The 23,365-nt window shown below is 49.6% G+C and overlaps 1 protein-coding gene across 1 annotated transcript; it reads left to right on the top strand.

The window, feature by feature from the left end:
- The first annotated feature begins 122 nt into the window (after positions 1 to 122).
- On the top strand, positions 123 to 22,681 carry RRM1 (ribonucleotide reductase catalytic subunit M1). The gene is made up of 18 exons (XM_014523931.2): positions 123 to 230; positions 2,248 to 2,425; positions 3,373 to 3,473; positions 4,233 to 4,292; positions 5,831 to 5,870; positions 6,707 to 6,869; positions 7,867 to 8,008; positions 9,732 to 9,815; positions 10,526 to 10,687; positions 11,121 to 11,200; positions 11,693 to 11,894; positions 13,023 to 13,172; positions 14,169 to 14,390; positions 14,992 to 15,068; positions 18,371 to 18,506; positions 19,127 to 19,222; positions 19,990 to 20,178; positions 21,562 to 22,681. The coding sequence occupies exons 1-18, from the start codon at positions 162 to 164 to the stop codon at positions 21,748 to 21,750; spliced, it is 2,340 nt and encodes a 779-aa protein (XP_014379417.1). The 5' UTR covers positions 123 to 161; the 3' UTR covers positions 21,751 to 22,681.
- Positions 22,682 to 23,365: the final 684 nt, after the last annotated feature.

Raw genomic sequence — 23,365 nt, 5'->3', positions numbered from 1 at the left:
AGGTAGTTGATGGGGTGGGGTGGGGGTGGGGGGGCACTGGGGTCCCGGGGTTGTGGGGGGTGTCACGCCGTGCTGCATTCGGAGCCGCCTGTGCTAGCGCCCGTCTGCGCGCGTGTCTGTCTCTTCCCCGGCGCTGCGCAGATGGACGCCACGAGCGCGTCATGTTTGACAAGATCACGTCCCGCATCCAGAAGCTCTGCTACGGGCTCAATGCCGACTTTGTCGATCCTGTGAGTCTGCTGGTCGTACCCCTCCCTCCATCCCTCCCTCCGTCCCACCCATGGTTGTTATAGACAATAATTTGCTGTTAGAAATTTTCCCCCTGGCTTTGCCTCTGTTAGCCTGCATGGAAATGGGTGGAAAGCAGCATACGGGGCACCTTATAAGCGACCGCGGTGCTGTGCCTGATTTGGGTGAGCTTGTTGCAGTGCCTTGTGCCTGTCCGCCACATCTAACTGTTTGTCTCTAGAGCGCTGATTCTCAACCAGGATGCTGGGCCGTGACATGCTGGGGTGCCGTGAGATGCTTGCAGGGGTGCCACGCAGGCTTAGCACGGTTCGATGAGCAAACACGACTCCCAAAATCACCCGAGAGATTTCAAACAGGAATCCGTAGCATGAAAAACATCCCGCCCTGTTGCGGGCTTGCTGAGCTCTTTGCAACAGGAGAATTGCCCTTATTTTTTGTCTGTAGTCAAAAAAGACAAAGGAAAATGAAGAGCTGCCATTTTCTGAGGGGTCTGAAAACGTTGAGGGCCAACTATTCTAATGGAAATAGGGGTCCAGAAAATGCTGCATTGAGGGTACCAGTGACAGATGTCACCTGGTTAAGGCAACCACCCTGTCCTTTCTTTCCTTTCGTAGCCCGATCCTTCCACATGTTTGCGTTTTGGCTTGTTCTCCTCCATACGTACAAAGTCTGAGACGATACATCTGTGTTTGCCTGCTATAAATTCCTCCTCGTGGGTCCCTCAGATGTGGCTTGAAGTTTCTGGTGCTAAAAAGCAGAAAAACAAGTTCCCTGCTACTCCATTTCGAATGTCTTATTTCCATTTGTTAAAATGGTGTAACAAGTGCTTTAACCTTTAAAAATGTGTTTTTAAACTCCTGCCGCATTTGCCTCCGTGAATATGTGGAAGAGAAGCCCTTGAATTCCGTTATTAAAGTAAAAGGTATACCCTTTTTTCCCCTGAACTGAACCACCCTCTTATTAAGATATCTGCTCTGTTCTGAGCAGTTTGACACTGAAAAGACACTGACCTGATTCGGCAAAGTGCTCTGCCCTGTACCCGTGAGATCTGTGGGACTGTGTGAGCCTGCCCACATGGAGCAAATTGCAGAATTAGAGGCCCCAGATCAGAATCTTTTTGGGCCATAGAGGTCTTGTTTTTATGTGCATCTGTAAAGCACCATCATAGTAGCGGTGCTATAGTAGCAGTGAGGGGATAATGTTCTTCAGTTCTGTTGAACAAAGCTTTGCAAAGAGGACAGAGCCTCATTGACTCCTTTGTACAGCCCAGGAAACAGCTGTGTGCAGAGGTGAGCTGTCTTGATTGCAGTCGTGCAGCAACTTGTTGGCAAAGCTGGGAATGGGGAGTCGAAGTCTCCTGACTTCTGGCCTGGTGTCCATATGACTATTAATAATACTGAAATTAATTTTCTGTGACTGTTTTTTATTCCGAGGTAGCTCTGAAGTTCTTTGTCCTGAACCACGGTCCCGTTAGGTTGGGTTTGGGACAAACTACAGCAGAAGAATACCCGTGCCTCAAAGAACTTGCAGTCTAATGCAGGGTTTGAAAATGCCAGCCTGTCCTACCCAGGGCAAGTGAGCATTTCAAACCTGCAGAGGACAGTTCCTGCACTAGATCACACTCGTATTCGACCTGATTCTGTATCCTGTCTCATAAGAACATACGTAGTGCCATACTGGGTCAGACCACAGGGTCCACCTAGCTCACTATCCTGTGCCTCACCGTGAGTAAGAGTGGACGCTAAGGGAAAGGGTATTTAGGCTGATTCTTTCCAGACTGATCTGTCCCCTGCCTCTTTCCCCCTACAGATTCCAGCATTCAGAGAAAGGGTTGCAGCTTTAAATATTGTACTTAATACCATCTATCTAGGATGCTGGTCTTGGATAGTATCCAGCACCAGCTGCCTTGGAAGAAAACACTCTAAAGATGTTTATGTGTCTAAACTCTAAAGATGTTTTTATTTCTGTTGTTAACTTCCACATTTCTGATTTCCCCAGGCTCAGATCACCATGAAAGTGATCCAAGGTCTTTACAGCGGTGTTACCACAGTAGAGCTGGATACACTGGCTGCGGAGACGGCTGCGACCCTGACTACCAAACACCCCGACTATGCCATCCTGGCAGCAAGGATCGCAGTCTCCAACTTGCACAAAGAAACCAAGAAAGTGTTCAGTGGTGAGTGCATGTTCGAGGGTGCTTGGAAACAGCCTGCGCTCTGGTCATGAGGAGGGAGTCAGAAACGGGTTGGGAGTGTAAATATGGCAAACCATTCCTTAAAGTGATTTGGGCCTGGGATGGCCAGACCTCCTCCTCTTCTAGCCACAAAACCAAGATCCTGACGCATCACAGAGCTGCAGGACACAGCTTCTGAGATGTGCGTGCCCTAGAGTCAAGAGCACTTGTCTTGTTAGCAGGGTTGCTTTGAAAAGATTATATTCAAGCATTTCTGTGTTAAAATCAGAATGCCTTCACTTTCCTTGGCTTTTTCCCCCACTTTCAAAAATAAATAAGGGTGAGAAGAAAATACATTTGAATCATTTATATTACTTGTAGACTGGCGCTTTCTGGTAATGGCTGAGATAAGCAGGGAGCTATCTAACTACTACTGGATACTTTGTTTGTCTAGAGTTTCTTTTTTAAAAGTAAATTATTTTGGGACCAGAAGGTTCTGAATACTGGATATTCTTGCCACTAGACAGAGAGGACAATAACCAGATCGACGTCTTTTGGATGGTGTGCATGCGTTTATGGAGGGGGTGGGGGATTGCTAAATAGAATCATAGAAAATCCATGAGGATTGGAAGGGACCTCAGGAGGTCACATCTAGTGCAACCCTCCTGCTCAAAGCAGGATCAGCCCCAACTACATCATCCCAGCCAAGGCTTTGTCTACCCAGGTCTTCAAAACCTCCAAGGATGGAGGCTCCACCACCTCTCTGGGTAACCTGTTCCAGTGCTTCACCACTCTCCCAGTGAGAAGATTTTTTCCTAATATCTAACCTCAACTTCCCTTGCTGTAGCTTGAAACCATTGCTTCTTGTATATTAAATACCTGTAATTAGTTGTAGACTCTGTACGTATTTTTGGCTTTATTTTGACTGTCTGTTTATATTTCCATTGCAGATGTGATGGATGATCTATACAACTATATAAACCCTCACAATGGCAAGCACTCCCCAATGATCTCCAAGGAAACGCTAGACATAGTCTTGGCCAACAAAGATGTATGTTGCACTTCATTGAATTTAAAGATCTGAAGAATCAGTGAACTAGTTCAAAAGGCTTAAAACAAAATAAACTGGGTTGATTTCTGGAACAAAAATCCCTTTATGCTGATGGAAATTAGCATAGATGATTGCTGTATTTTGAAGGGTTTGTAGGGGAGGCCACTTCAGAGCTGCCCTTGAAAGATGCTTCCAGTGTTGCTATAAGCAGGATATCTGTTGTGGTTTTGGTATGGCTCTCATCACTCTGGGATTGGGGCATGTGGGATCTACAATTAGTTGGACAAAAAATGGCTTTTTAAGTTAATAAAATAAGATTCCATCTTTTCATACAACAAACTTTCCAGGAAAGAGATGGTGTTTGGTCTCTCTCTTCTGGCACAGCTCTAACCAACTCCATGAAACCAGAATTAGGGTGCAGTTCTCTCACCTCCTGCATTTCCTAGTATCCACCTTGAGATCTAACTGGAATGTAGGTGTATGGATGAGATGGGCCAGAAGGTAGTAGTTTGTCTTTAGAGAAATGTTATTAATGCCCGGCAAAAGAAATTGAGATTTTATGCTAAGAATGACTTCTCTAAATTTTTTTCTGCCTGGTGCCTATATCTGCTCAGTTATGAGGCCTGAAGCAGGAAAACCAGGGGCACTGAACAATGAGAGCATGGTGGTATCGGTAATGTGAGCCTGCAGGCATGATGAGCGGTACAGATGATCTCCTGATTAAATGATTAATCTGTCTCCAAACTCTCTCTTCCTCAGCGCCTGAACTCTGCTATCATCTACGACAGAGATTTCTCCTACAACTACTTTGGCTTTAAGGTAAAGAGCAGGTTTCTTGCAAGAGTGAACCTACGTCATTGTTTGTTTTCAAGCCATGTAACCACCGAAGAGTAAGACCCCGCAGAACCATCCCTTCAGAAACTCAGCCCTGGGATAGATGAGACAGTGGGACTGTGGTAGAGACAACGTCCTGTATAAGGCAGTAGCCAAAGTGAACGAGTTGTGCCCTTTTCCTGGTTGTGCTTTACAGTCTCAGTGCAGTCAATATGGTGCCCCTCAGTCCTTCGAGTATATGATTGGTTAGCACGGGGACAGAAGGGATTGACAGCAGAACCGTTTCAGGAGGGAGCAAGCCTTCTGCCATAGTACACCCAAGAGTATGGTTGCTATCCTGTGCTGTGGGCAGCTGTCAAATGGAGCTCTGGGCAGTAACTCAGCTTTGCAGCATTTCTTTGTGTGTGCTGCCCTCTGTCCTGCTTCTGTTCCGCAGCGCTGCACTTGCATGTGAATCAGCCACTTCTGTTTGAATAAACTGGGAACAGGAGACAGGCCCAGCATAACTTGAAGCTACTGTGAGGGAATGTGGGGGAAGGGGTTTTAGTGGGGAGTATGTAACCGAGCAGCAGGCTGACAACAGTTGCACGCCTGAGCATCTATTTGTGATGACTCCAGAGCCTACTTGCCAAATGGCTTCTCTCCTATAACAGGAAAAATGCGGTTGTTCTTGATGACGAAATTAAATTCTCTTGGCTGGGGTGACTGTAGTTGATCCCAGTTTAGGGCTGCAGCCCCTTTGGCTCCTGGCTGCCATGTGTAGTAAGACACGGTCAGTAGGATCTTGGCAGCAGATGGCTGTGGACAGCTTTGCACATGTTAATGCTAAAAAAAATAACCAAAACCCAAATAGATCAGTTCTTAGCATTCTCTATTGCTCAGCACAGCCTCCTCTGCCTGCCTTATCACTCACTGGTGCCTTTTTCCATGCTGCTGCTGAGAGGATCTCACCCCAGCTCTGCCTTGTCTTCAGCTGTTTTGACAAGTACCTCTCTAAAACACTTCTGAGTGGCCCAATTTTATATTATTTCCAGCTGATGAACTTGTCTTTTCCCCCACTCCTAATTATAGAATTAACATGATTTGTGCCACCATTGCATTGTACACGTTCAGACAGTGCCCAGCACTTGGCCAACTGCTAGCACTCCTGTGACAAATGTAATGACAGGATTGGAAAAACCACCTGGAGGGGTGGAGCGAGCAAAACTGGGCTGAAAGTAGGCAATAAAGCTCTCCGTTCAGTCATTCCTCTACGTGCATTCAGCTGGGGAGACTCCTCTAGGCAGGCATCTTGCTGACTTGCACTTAAAGTACCTCCTATGCTTGGGTCTGAATTGGGTAAAAGACGGAAGAGCAGAGTAGGCGTTAGCAGGTGTTGAAGTCGGGGCAGGAAGGCTGAGCTGCTGGAGCTGCAGGTGTTTGGTTGGTCCCAGAACATGAGTATTAATCAGTCAGGTTTTTAAATGGGGACCTGAACTATTGGTTACTGAAGGATTTTTCTTTTTCTTTTCTTTTTAATAAAGACTCTCGAACGCTCCTATCTGCTGAAAATCAATTCAAAAGGTAAGAACCGACTGTGGTTCCAATCTCCCCTCTGTGGAGAGTGGGATCAGAGCAGGTGGTGAAATGGGGTCAGGCCACGTCCTTGCTGCTTGCTGAATACTCAGCTGTATGTTGGCCTTCAAAGGCGGCACCCACACAGCACCCTTATAGTTACCTTGTCAGCATTATAAAGCTTTGCCTTTCCCTCCTTGCTTTGCGCATGCACATATCCTTCCTGAGCACCTGTTGGTAAAATCAGTTAGAATCGCTTTTTTCATAGCTGTAAGGATACTTGCAACTGCACTAAGAATGCAGCACTGTTACCAGCCGCTAAAACCACTTGAGTTTGGCTTGTTTTGTTTTAAATAATGTCCGTGGGGTTTCAGCGAGGGACACTTCACTGATGCAGCATTTGGGCCCCATTGCCATGCCATACTTGAGATCTTAGGGCACACAAGGTACTGTTCTAGTGTGCTGATAGCGACTCACCACTTGATGTGTGGGAATTTTTAAATTGACATGGCTACCGCACCATCTTATGCCGCAAATTCCATTGGCATCAAGGTGGTGAGAAGTATATTATTATATGTAGAATCTAGAAAGTGCCTAGCCTTGGAGTCTGACAAATTTAATATAGATTGCAAAAAACTTGTAAACCTACAGCTAGTGATCCAGCTTGCCAAGAACTTTTTCCAACTACTCAGTTGGTCTAATAAAAGATATCGCATCTATTCAAAGAACCTTGCCTTGCTAGTGTAAGTCACTTACTTCTTTGGCATAACCCATGCCTGTCCAGGTGGCTTTAAATGACACACTGTTATATCTCTTTTTGTTTCTTCTCCTCTTCTACTTCCTAGTTGCAGAGCGTCCCCAGCACATGCTAATGAGGGTCTCTGTGGGCATCCACAAAAACGACATTGATGCCTCAATTGAAACCTACAATCTCTTGTCTGAAAAGTGGTTTACCCACGCCTCTCCCACTTTATTCAACGCGGGCACCAACCGGCCTCAGCTCTCCAGGTACCTCAGGGTGTCCAGCTTGCTTTATACTAGGGATGTCAAATACCATTAGCCCTTTGAGCTAGATCTGGACTGACCTCTGGTTGCTGGGTGAGTAGCGACAGCAGCAGAGCGAGCAACATCAAGGAGTCACAGAGGTTAACACAGCTATTGCTCACCCTTCTGCCAGCGTGTGACCCCAGTGGTGCTTTGTATACCAGAATTGAGCAGCAGGCCTTGTGTCCAAATTTCCGTCCCCTTTTGGAGCTGTGTGGGCCAAATGATAGGGCTCCGCAGACCATATCCAGCTCATGGGCTCTCTCTTTGACATCCCTGTCTTATAAAGTATTCTGAAGAATGAGAAATAGGTGTGCAGGGAAGCGTGTTCTACTCAAATGAGGTATTCTGTCATCGCTTTTAATATGGGCAGCTGCATTTCGTCAGTGCGTAATTAATATGTAACTTGCGCAGTAAAGAATTTTTCAAAGCATGCTGTCTAGTCTAATTGGGTTCCAAATGTAGCCTTTGAAAAAGGCCAGCTGCTGTCAAAGCCTAAGGCCAATAGACATGTTTTTGCAATTCATTCCCTTAATTCCAGAGGAGCCGTGGTTTCCACACTCATATTTTTGCAATGTATGAGAACCTGGAAGTGAAACTGACCTGAACCAAAAATGAAATTTATTCTGGCTATTAGCTATCCATTGTCCAAGCTATGACACTAAAGTCACAAACATACGTGATGAGAAATAGGCGTGATTTAAAAAATGTCTTGTTTTAATAATCCAAGTGACGAGGAGTGCAGGTAAAAAAAAATCAGCTTTACTTTAAGGAAAAAAATAGTTGCCCTATTGGAAGTGTGTAACTTCCCTGAAATGTGGGCTTTGTTTTACTATGCAAGTTGCATAGTGTTCTTTGCGTCACTTACCCGGTCACTGAAATATTAAAGATTGCAAAGTGTCTGTCTGCTGCATAGGGCCTTATTCAGTCTGTGTTTTAATCTTCTGGTGTCTCCATTCAGCTGTTTTCTGCTGTGCATGAAGGACGACAGTATTGAGGGAATCTATGACACCTTGAAGCATTGTGCGCTGATTTCCAAGTCAGCAGGGGGAATTGGCCTGGCAGTGAGCTGCATCCGCGCCACTGGCAGCTACATTGCGGGGGTAAGTGTTGCAGCTGGCATGTCCTGCCAAAGTCAGCCTTCCTATCCCGGGGAATTTCTCCACTTAACCTAAATCGCCAAATCGAGACTGGTGCTTCCAGGGCAAAGTAGCACAGGAATTAGAGGGTCTAACCCAGTCACTCACCTCCTCTTTATGTTACGAGACCAGATGGTCACCTTTCCTATGGTTTTCGTTCCAAATGATATACTTTCAAAAAGAAAGGCTAGAGCATTCTCTAGTATGTGATCCGATAATTCTGGTGTCTTCCTTCCCAAATTAACAGCTCAGAGTAGATGCTTCAGGACTCAGAAACGGAGACTTCCCCGTGTTATGCTGCCCTTTCTTATGCTGTGTTTCCAAGTTTCATTTTATTAGGAAACATGTTCTTACCCATTTGAACCTGTGCAATAGGATCTCCTGAAAGAGACTTGATAATTCTGCACAGTGCTTTGAAGGCCAAATCTCTAGTGCAGCACAAGCAAAATGTGGATTATAATAAGCAGAATGCTAACTAGAGCCCTTGTTAGCTGACAGCCATTGGCAATTGCATATTGTACATAAAACATGAAAAACTGGCCAAAGGAAAGCTGTCTGTGGTAAGCAGGTGATGGCACTGAGTTAAATGCCATTTTTGCCCGGGAGGGACATGGGCAGTGGGGTTCCTCAGGGCTCGGTCCTCAAGCCCGCACCATTCAACATCTTCATCAGCGACTTGGATAGGGGTGTAAAAAGCACCCTGTTCATATTCACAGACAGCACTCAGATGTGGGGAGAAGTGGGCATGCTAGAAGGGAGGAATAGGCTGCAATTGGACCTAGACAGGTTACAGGGGTGGGTGGATGAGAACAGGATGGGTTTCAACACTGACAAGTGCAAGGTGCTGCACCTGGGGGGGGAAGAACCAGCAGCAGACCTACAGGCTGGAAACTCCCTTTTCAACAGTACAGAGGCAGAAAAGGATCTTGGCGTCATTATTGATGCCAAAATGAACATGGGCTGACAGTGTGGGGACGCGGTTGGGAAGGCCAACCGTACCTTGTCGTGCATCCACAGATGCATCACGAGCAGGTCCAAGGAGGTGATCCTCCCCCTCTATACGACACTGGTCAGGCCCCAGTTGGAGTACTGCGTCCAGTTCTGGGCACCGCACTTCAGGAGGGATGTGGCCAGCATGGAAAGGGACCTGAGGAGGCCACCCACATGATCCGGGGGCAGCAGAGCAGGCCCTACGAGGAGAGGCTACAGGACCTGAACCTGTTCCGCCTCCACAAGAGAAGGCTGAGAGGGGATCTAGTGGCCGTTTACAAACTAGTCAGAGGGGGACCAACAGGCAATGAGGGAGTCCCTGTTCCCCCGAGCACTACCAGGAATGACAAGAAATAACGGTTACAAGCTGTCAGAGGGGAGATTTTGGCTAGATATCAGGAAGCGCTACTTCACTGTCAGGGCGGCTAGGATCTGGAACCAACTTCCAAGGGAAGTGGTGCTGGCTCCTACCCTGGGGGTCTTTAAGAGGAGGCTGGATGAACACCTCACCAGGGTCGTTTGACCCTACTACTTTTTCCTGCCATGGCAGGGGGTCAGACTTGATGATCTGCTCAGGTCCCTTCTGGCCCTATCAGCTATGAAACTGAAATGTTTGCCCTGTGCCTTCTTGGCAGCACCTCAGAGCAGCCTCTTTTGCTGGCTTCCAGAGTCTGATGACTGTCCCATGTCTTTGCAGACCAATGGGAATTCCAATGGGCTGGTCCCAATGCTGAGAGTCTACAACAACACTGCCCGCTATGTGGATCAAGGTGGTAACAAGGTATGTTGCTTTCCCATAAGGGAGCAAGCTGAGGAGGGAAACCAGAACTTAGATCTGAATAAACCAGCTGTGGTTGGTTAAAGATGGACTGTTAGCATGGATGAACTGGAGGGATGATTGTAGGCGATGTGTGCTAAAAAGCAGTATCTTGTTCCCCTCTCATGAGTATTTTTCTTTCCTCCTTTCATCACAAACTCCATGGTGCTAATCTTAGAAAAAAGGGCTGGCAGGACCCTCAGGAAGTCGCATTAGGTCCAGCCCCCTGCTCAAGACAGAATCATCCCTGTCTAAACTACCCCGACAAGCTTTTGTCTAACCTGTTCTTAGAAACTTCAGGAACAAAATAAATATGTTTTTACTGTCTTTCAAAAGGATGCAAATCTTTTGGTCTTACAGGGATACTTATTTTATAGCAGCCTCTCCCTCTGGTTTTTTGGTAGCCCCTTGAATCTGTTATATCGATTTCAAAGCCAAGTTGTTGGCTCCAGACAGCTTGGTCCCTCGAATGGAAAACAGACTTGACCCTCCATGCTGTACCAGTTTGGGGTTACGAGGAGAGATGCTCCTTCACATCACTGTCTCTCAAGTGGTGCCCGGTCTAGTAGTGCACAGTTGGTACTTGTGTTACACAAGCAGTGCAGCCATTGATGGCATTCCCCTGTATTTGCCTGCCCATTCTGTTCTGACCTTGGCTGTGTTGTGTCTGGCAGAGACCTGGGGCCTTTGCCATTTACCTGGAGCCGTGGCACTTGGACATCTTTGAGTTTCTCGATTTGAAGAAGAACACCGGGAAGGAGGAGCAGCGAGCTAGGGACCTCTTCTTTGCCCTCTGGATTCCTGATCTCTTCATGAAACGGGTCGAGACCAACCAAGTAAGGGCTGGGTTGGTGCAGCATGGTCTATTAATGAAATGATAACAATATTCCAGGCGAAATGGATTGAACCTGTTGAACTCCTCCAGTAAACAGATCCCCTCGGTATGGCATGCACATGCTCCAATGCAAGTTGCATTTGGAGGAGTCAGCAGTCATTCAGGACTGAATGTTCAGCTTTTATATTAATGTAAGCTGATGTGTAAACTCACATGAATAATTTCTTATTAAATCTTTCTTATTTGCAATAACTCTTTTCTCTCAACTGATAGCGCCGCCATTTCCAGGGTGAGAAAAACAGTCTGTTCACCCTTCTGTATCCCCTGGTGGGGCAGGGAGCACCCAGGGGAGATACCCCACATTGGCTGACTTATTTCTCTTGGTGGAGATGGCAAGCCTCAGGGCGTGTGTGTGTTTTTCCTCCTCTCCACAGGATTGGTCTCTGATGTGTCCCAACGAGTGCCCTGGCTTGGATGAGGTCTGGGGAGAGGAGTTTGAGAAACTGTATGAGAGGTATGCAGGGTGGGCAGATCTGTGGGCACTGGTGGTCCTTACACCTCCCCTTTATCAAGTTACCATTGCTGTCTGGTACCTGGGGGCCAAACCTCAGAAACCCAGTCCCGTGTCATGTCACTTATAGTCTGATTACTTTCCAGGCATTTAGTGCAGATAGAGAGAGGTGATGTCTGCTCGTGGTTTGCCCCAGCTTGTGAAATTCTGTACGAGTGCTGATCTCAGCCTATTATACACAAGCAGATAGACGTCTCAGTGGTTTCATACTTGTCTGTGGACCACTAAGGATGTACTGAACAGCTTCCTGCCTCCAGCAGGGTGGGGGTGGGCCCAGTATCCTAACACTGAAGAGCCTGACTCTCCTCTTCAAATTTGGCTTGCATTGTAAGCAAGAGAGATCTGACCATCATGCAAACATTTGACTAGGTTAGGTAAAGAAGCTAAGCCAGGGAATGCAAGCACTTAGCAAGGTGCGCTTACTTTGTATTGCAGGTATGAGAAGGAGAACCGTGTGCGCAGGGTGGTGAAAGCCCAGCAGCTCTGGTATGCCATCATTGAGTCCCAGACTGAGACCGGTACCCCTTACATGCTGTATAAGGACTCTTGTAACCGGAAGAGCAACCAGCAGAACCTGGGCACCATCAAGTGCAGCAACCTGTGCACGGAAATAGTGGAGTACACCAGCAAAGATGAGGTGGGTGGGGCCTGGGGCTCATTGGAGATGCGTATAGGAAGCTGTGCTTGTTCCTGGCATGGATGTTCAGAATGTAAATCTGCCCCGAGCCAGGTGAGGCTGGGTATCATGGGTTCTGCTTGTTGGCTTTCTTTGGCAGTCGTAGCCAGGGAACTTCAGGGCAGGTGGCTAAGGTACTTTCACAGCTTGTTGACTTTGGGAAGCTTTGCTTATCTTCTCCATTCAAGAGTCTGGTGCAAACAACAACGTCTTCCCTAGCAAACCCCTGCCAGCTCAGTGGGGAAGCGCCCTGCTTTGTTTGCACCTACCCGTGGGGGTTCCTGTAAGGAAGGGTAGGGCTCACATCAGCACTTCAGTCATTTCTATGCATCCTGTTTGCTTTAAAGTCAACAGGCAGCAGTTATCAACACCCGAGTCCTGGAGAAAAAAGCATGGGGCTGAAGCAGGCTGTGTTATAGCCAAAAGTGCTTTCTGTGCTATAGGCGTCCTGCTTTGTACACTGCTGGAACAGGGTCCTACAGAGGGGAGGGGAGGAGTGAAGTAATGAGCAGGTTTTGGCTATTGATAGTGGAACGTGATTCCCCTGGGTGTGTAATTAGTCGCAGGGGATCCTGTTTGGTAATATCTAGCTCTAAAAAGCATGAGCCTCTGCTGTCCAAGCCATGGAGGATGCCTCTGGTAGCTGATTCATAAGTCTGTATGTGTGTACTGCAGCCCCTAGGGAAGACAAGCGTGGGCTAGAAAAGGGGATGATGCAAACAAATGAAGCAGGAAAGGCAGACCATATAACTGTGTCCCAGCAGTATTGGGGTCAGGTTTTCCTTGTGCCCTGCCGAAGTCAGGTCTCGGTCAGAGTCAGACACCTGCTTCTGATCCCTGTTGGAGACTAGAAGAGTCAGGGCTGTGCTTCATCGTGGCATTCTCCATCCCTGGATACCTTTGTCTTCTCCTGACGACCTAGGTTAGCTTGGATGAGATGAACATGCTCTCATCCTTGTGGCCCACATGGTCCTGCACATTTTACCTCTCTGTCCCGTCTCCTTAGGGCAGTGAACGTGCTCTGGGAGCTGAGCTGGCTGCATATTTTGCTCTTGCCAACACTGGCTATTTCTATCCTTGCTGTTCCAGGTTGCAGTTTGTAACTTGGCCTCCATAGCCCTGAACATGTATGTCACCCCAGAGCACACCTATGACTTCAAGAAGCTGGCCGAGGTCACTAAAGTCATCGTCCGGAACTTGAACAAAATCATCGACATTAACTACTACCCTGTGCCGGAGGTATGCGGGGAGCACTGGGAGGCCAGGGGAGCTGACGGGGTGTGTTGGGAGTCTGGGAGCAAAGGAGCTGCTGAGTTAAGTTGTCTAGGGTAAGGCTGAAGCAGAATTCCTCCAACCACGAGTGCTATAAAACTAGGTGGAGGTTTGAATCTGGCTGTTGGTTTCTGCAGACACAGTCATCAGCAAAACCCCTGTGTGTACCATCCTCCAGCAGGCCTGTGGCCTAACTCAGTAGCAGACTTGCATAATGTCCCGGACCATTGCCAGTCTGAGCTCTGAAGGGATTTTTGAAGCAGGTTTCAGCGGCGGCTGCTGTAGAGTCCCGTTCTGTGCATACGACATTCAGCAGGGCAGAGAGCAAGGCAGGACTGTGTTGGAAAGGCCTGAAGGAATTGGACTTAGAAATTAGGCCTTTGGTGTTGTGATTTGCTTTTTCGCTGAAGCTCTTTCTTTCAGCATCATAGAAAAGTTCAGGAAAGTGGGAGGTAGAGATGGGTGTGGCTTAGCAGAGAAGAATGAGGATGGCGGGGAGATAGTGGAGAGCCTGTGGGCCTCCCTCCTCGAGGGGTGAGGTTGAAGGAGGTTGTGTCCAGGGGGCAGAGTTTTGAAGGCAAAAGGCCAAAGCTTTCAAAGGTGAATGGTGACTTTGAGTGCCTGTCTTCAGACTCCTTCAGAAGGGCCTGATTTAGAGGAAGTGCTGAGCACCTGCCTTCTCAAAACCTGCGCCTGTGAGATGAATGCAAAGCGTTTTTGCAAAATCACCTGCTGCTTTTGAAAACCTTGGCCCTTGAGCTTGCCTTCGAGGCCCTCTGTAAGAGCAGGTGACAGGAAGCAAAGGGGAGGAGGATGAAAGAGGAGCTGCTTTGCCTGGCTGGACCAGTGAGGAAGGTGAAGACTGGGGGGGCTGCATGTCGTGAGGCTGGGGTGCCGGTGTTCTCAGGGTCCTCTTTGCTCCAGTGATCGATTCCCTTTCCTTCCCACCCAAATGCCACGCAGGCTGAGCGCTCCAATATGCGCCACCGCCCCATCGGCATCGGTGTGCAAGGCCTGGCGGACGCCTTCATCCTGATGAGATACCCCTTTGAGAGTCCCGAGGCCCAGCTCCTGAACCAGCAGATCTTTGAGACCATTTACTACGGCGCTTTGGAGGCCAGCTGCGAGCTCGCCAAAGAGCAAGGGCCATATGAGACATACGAGGGCTGTCCCGTCAGCAAAGGAGTGAGTACCAGGGCCAGGTACCTGCCCTCCAGAGCAGCACGGGTGTCAGGGCCAGTGACTGCCTGTGGTCTGGGAGCAGCGAAGACAAGCTAACGCTGCTAGCTTCACAAAGTTTGCTCGTTTCTTCCAGCCGTCTGGCTCTTTTTACAGCTCTGCTGTTGCCAAACATTAACAGGACTGAGTTCAAGGGCAGACAGCATGAGTTCAAGGTTGCCTGTGATTACTTCTGGCTGGGCAGGGGTCACTTCCTGGCAGTGTTCAGATATTTTTATCTGCTTGCTTGATAGCTCTGGGGCTGGGTGTTTGGACTGGGAGGCAAAGGGTGCAAGATCTTAAAGTTAAGGTGCTTTTATGTAAGCTGTACGGGGCCCTCTGAGCCTGTATGTCAGAAGTCCATGCCCAGTGTCCCTCATTTGGGAGTGGGTGTGCTCGCTGTCACAGAACTGATGAAACACTGAGCTGCCTGCGGGTGACCAGTGGTGAAGCAAAAGCATCACTTTGTGTTCACTTGTTTGCATTGAGGCCTCCAAAGGACAAAGGAAAGGATGATTTTTCCCTAAATAAGCCTTAGTCTGAATGGGGTCATGTCTCTGTTCTTCAGATCCTACAGTACGACATGTGGAACGTCATCCCTACCGACCTGTGGGACTGGAAGTCCTTGAAGGAGAAGATTGCCAAGTGAGTCAAGTGCCCCTATCCCCAGGGGACATTGCTCTGTTGGTTGATGCTCCACTCGAGGTCAGACCGACCACCAGATTTGGGGCCAGGAAGGAATTTTACCCCATGGTCAGATTGGTATGGACTGAGGGGGTGGTTTGCCTTCCTCTGTCGTGGGGTCTGTGGCCCCATACCTGGGATCTTGAGCAAATATTAACATTTTATAGAAGCAGGACATTGGCTGCTGTCATTCCTCAGCTTCACCTGTGGCAGGTTCAGGTGCTGTATCAAGGTTGACAGTAATTTTATGAAAAGGTTAGTTTATGGTTTGTCTGGAATGGTTTGGATAGGGCTGATCCTGCTTCAGGCAGGGGGAGGGACTGGATGGCCTCCGGAGGCCCTTTCCAGCCCCACTTCTCTGATTCTACATCTGATAGTGCCAGAGACTAACACTAGGAAGTGTGCCCTCCTTTAGGAACATGGCTGTGTAAAAATGTAGCCAACTCCACAGATGTGTGCTTTAATGACTCATTTTTGCTGTCTTTTACTCTTGCTTGCCATGCAGAGCCAGAAGCAGCAAAGTGACCTGGATGCTGATGCTGGGTCACCAGCTGAATTGTTCAGGTTTCAGTTACTTACGTTTCTGGATATGTGGTAGCACACTCAGTGGAAGCTGCCTAGGCTGAGTGCAGGAGTGGAGACAGGGTTCACTGGACTGATTATTCAGAAAGAACAGCAGCCATCAACTCCCTGCAGAGTTTTTCCAGAGAGGATGGAGCTGGACTGTTCTCCGTGGTGGCAGATGACAGAAGGAGCAATGGGTTCCAGTTACAGCAGGGGAGGTTTAGGTTGGATATTAGGAAAAGCTTTCTCACAAGGAGGGTGATGAAGCAGTGGAAAAGGTTCCCCAGAGGGGTGGTGGCATCTCCATCCTTGGAGGTGTTTAAGAACTGGGTAAACAAAGTCCTAGCTGGGATGATGTAGTCAGGGCTGGTCCTGCTTTGAGCAGAGGGTTGAACATGATGCGACCTCCTGAGCTCCCTTCCAACCCTCATTCTCCGCGATTTTAAGAGCTAAGCTGTGAGCATTGTGAGTAGCAATGTCATAGAGAAGCAGTGTGAAGCTTTCTGTTTTTTTAAATGCCATTGGAAGGGGTTTAATATCTAGGTTTGTCCCCAGTGAATCTTTCCACTTAGTACCTCATTGCACTAGGCACTTACAGGTTGTCAGAAGGCTACACATTTTTGGAGGGTGTCTGTCAGTCAGTCCTAGTCAGCCAGTGAATGATGGGAATCATTTTCCATGTGCACTGATGACGAGGAAGGGTGAAGGAGAATCCTTGCCCTCCATCGAAGCTGACCTCGTGAAGGAACACCTTGACAGGCTGAACACCTTCAAGTCAGCCGGCCCTGACGGTTTACACCCAAGGGTACTCAAGGAGCTGGCAAGAATCAGAGCTCAGCCTCTGGCATGGATCTTCGAGAGCTCCTGGCGCTCTGGTGAAGTGCCTGAAGATTGGAAGAAGGCCAATGTGGTGCCTAACTTCAAGAAAGGGAGGAAAGTAGATCCAGCAAACTACAAGTCCATCAGCCTGACCTCTATCTTCGGGAAGGTCTTGGAAAAGATTATCAAAGAGGCCATCCTTAACAGGCTAGCTGACGGCAATATCCTGAAGGATACCCAGCATGGGTTTGTTGTGTGTAGGTCTTGCTTGACCAATCTCATTTCCTTTTACGACCAGGTGACCTATCACCTGGACAAGGGGCAAAAGATTGATGTCGTATATCTTGACTTCAAAAAAGCCTTCGAGCTAGTATTCCATAATCACCTCTTGGCAAAACTGGCTGATTGCGGCCTTGACCTCACCACGATCCTCTGGCTGGGGAGTTGGCTCTGCGGTAGGACCCAGAAGGTGGTGGTTGATGGAAGTCAATCGTCTTGGTGTGCGGTCACCAGTGGGGTCCCTCAAGGCTCTGTCCTAGGGCCCTTACTGTTTAACATCTTCATCAATGATGTGGACATTGGTGTCAGAAGCGGGCTGGCCAAGTTTGCCGACAACACCAAACTTGGGGGTAAAGCGTCCACACCTGAGGACAGGAGGGTGACCCAGACAGATCTTGACAGGCTCATGAAACAGGCGGATGAGAATCTGATGGTGTTCAACACCGAAAAATGCAAGGTTCTCCACCTTGGGAGGAAAAACCTGCAGCATCCTTATAGGCTCGGCAGTGCTACCCTGGCTAGCACTACGGAAGAAAGGGACTTGGGGGGTCATGATTGACCACGAGATGAACGTGAGCCTGCAATGAGACGCTGCAGCTAGTAAAGCGAGCAAAACGCTGGCTTGCATCCATAGATGCTTCTCAAGCAAATCCCGGGACGTCATTCTCCCATTGTACTCGGCCTTGGTGAGGCCGCAGCTGGAGTACTGTGTCCAGTTTTGGGCTCCGCAATTCTAAAAGGATATGGAGAAGCTTGAGAGAGTGCAGAGAAGAGCCACGCGCATGATCAGAGGTCAGGGAAGCAGACCCTACGATGACAGGCTGAGAGCCCTGGGGCTCTTTAGCCTGGAAAAGCGCAGGCTTGGGGGTCATCTGGTGGCCACCTACAAGTTTATCAGGGGTGCACATCAGGATCTGGGGGAACGTCTGTTCACCAGAGCGCCCCAAGGGATGACTAGGTCAAATGGTCACAAACTCCACCACGACCGATTCAGGCTGGACATAAGGAAGAACCTCTTTACTGTCTGAGCCCTGAAGGTTTGGAATAGACTGCTGCCAGAGGCAGTTCAAGCACCCACTTTGAACACCTTCAAGACACATTTGGATGCTTATCTTGTTGGGATCCTATGATCCCTGCTGACTTCCTGCCCATGGGGCAGGGGACTGGACTCGATCCTCCGGGGTCCCTTCCAGCCCGAATGTCTATGAAATCTATGAAGTCATCTTTTCACGCAGTGCTTGACTCTAAATACATTCTGTTAGCTTTTGCCACGCTGAGAGGCATCCTCCAAAGTGGGACACAGGCATAAATGGAAGTGGGTGAATTTCTCTCTGATGTTATGCCATCTCTGGAGAGAGCACTTGTGTCTGTGCTGAGCTCTTTCTCTGTCTAGGCAGTGTGAGATATTTCGGGTCAGTCAGTTGAGGACTCAGGGAGGTGAGACTTCAGGATGACTCAGTGGTGGTTTAAAAGACTTCCTGCAGCTCCTGATTTTGAGCCCTCAGTGCCCCTTTCCAAGGGGAATCTCTCTCTGATCCTGGTGACTGTCTCTGGTATGGCTGGGGCTCTAACCCCTGACTGTCCTTCCCTGTCTTTGTTAGGTATGGTGTTAGGAACAGCCTCCTCCTTTCTCCAATGCCAACTGCTTCCACGGCTCAGATTTTGGGCAATAATGAATCCATCGAGCCCTATACCAGTAACATCTACACACGCCGAGTCCTCTCAGGAGAGTTTCAGGTGAGAAGGCTGGGATCGGGGTGGTAAATGATTTGGTGTTTGGTCAAAAAGACTGGTGGTGTTGCATTATGGTATTGAAGGTATATATCCTTTTCCCCTGCAAAACGGAAGATGCATAGCCAGGAAGTGTATGTACAGAGCTCTAGCCGGGAACTTGTGCCTGTCCTGGACTAGGCTAAATTTGCAGTAATTACAAGTACAAGGAGTGCCAGTTGTGTGGGAGAAGACTAATCAGTACCACTGTGGGGTTGGTTGTTAAATGGAGTACGAAGGAAGAACACCCCAGTTTGGGGGGCAGTTTAGTGGCTGCAGGGCTGGCATGAAGAATGGAAGTGCCATGAGAGAGGTTCCCTTCTGTGCAGGGTTGATCAAATCATACCAACGGGTGATGAGATCAGCATACATGTGTCATGGTGAGGAGGTGGGACAGTGACCAAGCAAGGAGCAGGACAGGGTAGTTCCATGGCATGTCAAGGCTCCATCACTATCTGGAGCCAGGGACTGCATGGGTGGGTCTGTCTCTTGCATGGGGGGTGGTTCCTGCTGTCTGGGAGAGCAGGCAAATTGAAGGTCTAGTCCTGCCCTTCCATGTAAGTCTTTTGACCTGGACTCTCTTGCAGATTGTGAATCCACACTTGCTAAAAGACCTGACAGAGAGGGGCCTCTGGAACGAGGAGATGAAAAACCAAATCATCGCTCACAACGGCTCCATTCAGGTAGGCCAGAGGACTTGCGTTGTGTGAGCAGCAAGGCAGGCATCTCCGAGCAGCCTGTGCATAAATTGGGGGAGGACAGCATGACCAGCCTTGGCCCTGGGGTGCATTTCTCAGCTTTTCTGTAGAAGGAAGAGCTGCAATGTCACTTGGTGATAAGTTGGAGACTCTCCTTGAGGAACACGAGAGGATTCTGGCCTCCGCTGGCTGGTGATGCTGGGGTCTTTTGTGAACGTGTGTAATGGAGACTTCCATCAGACACACACGTTTCCACCAGTTCCAAATAAGAGGGGTGGGAGGTAGAAGATGACTTTCCTCTTCTGTGCAGTGCCAGAGCATGCTTGGGGCTCTGCTCATCTCAGAGTATGCAGGGGGAAACCAGTGCCCCGAGCGGCTATAAAGCAAGAGCCTGCTCCTCTGGTGAAGGGAACTGCAGGGCCCGAGTGCTGTTGGAAATGTCTCTTTCTGTGTACATAACCTGCTTTTGTAGAGTCTGGTTGATGGAAATCTTCCCATTTTGCCCTGAGCTTGGCTGGTCCTGCCTAGCCCAGCCTCCTTATTCTCACTGGGTCAGGGGTTCTTGCCTTTGAGACCTGGCTAAGTAGTGCCTTCTCTCAAAAGTCCCTCAGAAAGGAAACAGTCTGGTTTCAGCTGGTAAGGGAGCCTGTTGTTAAGGGTTATCTAGGGTAGTGTTGGGTGTGACTAGTTCTAGTGAGGGTGCCTTGGTGTTACAGGGGCTGTAGCCTGCTAACCATTTCTATCCCTTTCAGAATATCCCAGAGATCCCCGTGGACTTGAAGCAGCTCTATAAAACTGTGTGGGAAATCTCCCAGAAAACCATCCTTAAGATGGCAGCCGACCGTGGAGCATTCATCGACCAGAGCCAGTCCCTCAACATCCACATTGCGGAGCCCAACTACGGCAAGCTCACCAGCATGCACTTCTATGGCTGGAAGCAGGTACGTGGAGCATACTGCCAGCTGCCAGCCCATGGGTTTTGCTAGGTTAGTGCAGGGCTCGCCTAGTTTTTTTGGATTTAGACAGACCGGATGTCTCTTACCCCTTTCTGCTTCTTTGCAGATTCTCTCTGCTTCTGAAGGGAGAAGCTGGGTGTGTTTCTAGCATTGTTCCCTTCTGTGGATCCTTTCCAGTGCTGAGGGGTGGGTGCAGAGTGCAGGGACGAGAACAGTTACCTGGTGTAGGGGAAGTGCTCTGCAGCCAGAATTTGGCCCCATCCTGTTTAGAGGTGCACCGATATATCAGTCGCATATCGGACCGGCACCGATAGAAGGAAAATTATTATTATTGGCATTCAGCGTTTTTTGGTGCAGCCATTAATGTCACCGATTAAATACCATGTGCATGCGCACAGCCGCAGCGTGCATGTGGTCAGGAATACAGCCTGGCAGCTTGGAAAGCAGTGTCCAGCCGGTAAGTCTATTGGGGGGAAGGAGGGGGTGCAGGTTGAGGCCCCCATGATGGGGGCGGGATTTGGGCAGGGGCAGGTGCTGCCCAGCCAGGGGGGTGAATGTGACCTCTGGGTGGGGCATGGGGTGGAGCTGTGGGTAGCTTGTCTGATGGGGTGAGGAGGGAGCTATGCACAACCCTGAAGGAAGCATGGACAGCATGTGCCTCGCTGGATTTGTACGCGGGGCAAGGGCAGGGGGCTGCACTGGCCTCTTCCTGACCGCGTAGAGAGGCAGGGGGCTGCTGGGCCAGGGCTGTGCTTGGGGCAGGCGGGAGTGGGGTGGGTGGCTGCGGTGCTGGGAGCGGTGGCTACGGCAAATTTTGGGGTGGCTGTAGCTCACTCCGTAGCCACCACTGCCTTGCCGGCCCTGCCCTGGCCCAGCCCCGACCCAGCCCCACCCTGCCAGAAAGAGGTCAGCACAGCCCCCGGCCCTGAGCTTGCAGTGAATAGCCCACCCTCGCCCTGCACACACATCTGGGAGACACATGCTCCCTTGCCTCCCCTGGGGGTGTGTGCAATGGTGGGGAGCTGTCCCCCCTTCGCAGCCCCCCATGTCCCCTGGACGAGCTGCCCATGGCTCTGCCCTGCGCCCCATCCTGGGGTTGCATTCAGCGCCTTGACTGGGCAGTGCCTACCCTGCCTCACTCCCTCCCTCACTGCGGGGGCCTCAATCTGCCCCCACGCCTCTTCCCCACCATGGCTTACCAGCCAGACGCTGCTCTCCAAGCTGCCAGGCTGCATATCGGATCAATATCAGTTGGATAATAATCTTCCATCGGTATCAGCCAAAAACATTTTTATCGGTGCACCCCTCATCCTGATGTCTTGAGCCACAGCAGGTTTTAAAGGTCCGACTCATGCATTTGCTTTGCAGGGCCTGAAGACCGGCATGTACTACTTAAGGACGAAGCCGGCTGCCAACCCCATCCAGTTCACCCTCAACAAGGAGAAGCTCAAAGAGAAAGAGAAGACCTCCAGAGAAGAAGAGGTGAAGGAGAGGAACAAAGCTGCCATGGTGTGCTCGCTGGAGAACCGAGACGAGTGCATGATGTGCGGCTCCTAAAAGGCCAGCCATGTGGGGCCAGCAAGTTGCTCCCTTTGGCTTACTTTCTCCTAGGATAGATAGGTCTAGCTTTACTCTGAGGTGGAGCGTCTTGCTGGAGCTGTGGCTGGAGGTGGTCAGGGAGGAGTGTGCTGTTGCTTTCCCCTGCCTGCAGGCTGCATATGAAGTTTGTCTATCGCTTTTGCAGCTGGGTATCCCAGGAACCTAGTGCTCTTACACGGTCTCGCCTTTTCCGCTCTAGCTAGGATTGTCCTCAGCAGACAGAAAACGTGTCACTGCCTGCTCCCTTCCCGGTCAGTGCTGTGGACTTCAGACCGTTGTTCTGGTTTTCCTGGAGTTCTGTTACTGTGCTTTTGGTAGGGGAGCAGATCCTGACGGGTGAATTTCTTTTGTTGCAGTAAAGCGACAGCGAGGGAAATAGCCTAGCTTGGGTGTATTCCCTGCTTGGTGCTCTCTCTGCCTTGGTGAAAGGGCTATTCTGTCAGGCTGTGGAAGGATGGAGGAGCGAGACAGGGTGCAGACGGGCAAGGTGGATGAGCTGCCTGCAGACTTCACCAGCCCCTTCCAGCCTGACAGAGCTCTGCACTTGCAGAGGTCATCCCCCCACCCCACCAGGAAACAGCAAGGCTGTGACTTTGTGTCTAGGTCTGTATCCAGACCCGGCTTTACTGGGCTGTTTCCTTGAAACTGGCTGATACGTTCTGGACTCACAAACCTTTCTGGCTCACGCCCTCCATCTGCTTCGAGAGCTGAGCTTGTCTGCCTAGGACAGGGGCTCTATCTTTTCTGAACTGTTTTTACCTTCTCGTATCCTGAACTCCTCTCACTGATATAGCTGGACTCCCAGTTCTCAACTATTTATTGACTCCATGTACCACACACATAATTAACCCTTTCAACCAGCTGATGACAATAAAGTGTAGAGTGTAAATGAATGGTGCCCTATGTCTGCAACATCTGATGGATAAAATACACTGTAGGGAAGGCAAAAGAATGGTCTGTCCGGTCCCTCTTCACGTGGTGGTAGTATGGCAGGATGTGGCTCGGGATTTCCCATGGTGCCTGGGAGATGCACACGCAGCACAGGACAGGGCTCTGGTCTCAAAGAGCCAGTTCTGCAGCCCTGAAAGGGATGCCTTGTGCAGCCATGTCCGGCAGCGGAGCTCAGTGGCGAATCCCTGATGCTTGCAGGCAGGAAGGCCAGCTGAGGTCAGCAGGGGGCTGTATTTTGACATCGTTTTGAAGAGTGGGCTTGAGTAGGAGAGAGAAGCTAGGGGTGAGGAGGAGGAGGCGGATAGGAAATTCAAGTGTGATGGGAACAGCCTAAGCTCACATGGGGACGTGGGTGTGTGTCACTAGCTGGGAACAGTCGGCGGTCACATGTACGTGTGAAGTAGGAGTTGAACCTGGATTTTCAAAGTGCTGTCTGGCACTTGGCCAAGGACCTCCTTCCCTGCCCTGCAGAGAGTGTGCCAGCTCACGCAGGATCACAGAAAATGAGGGTGGGAAGAGATGTCACATCTGGTCCAACCTCCTGCTCAAAGCAGGACCAGCCCCAACCACATCATCCCAGCCAAGACTTTGGCTACCTGGGTCTTCAAAACCTCCAAGGATG

Source organism: Alligator sinensis, unplaced genomic scaffold (assembly GCF_000455745.1).
Source record: "Alligator sinensis unplaced genomic scaffold, ASM45574v1 scaffold364_1, whole genome shotgun sequence".
NCBI classification, from domain to species: Eukaryota; Metazoa; Chordata; order Crocodylia; family Alligatoridae; genus Alligator; species Alligator sinensis.
This window is presented reverse-complemented; position numbering and strand designations above follow the sequence as displayed.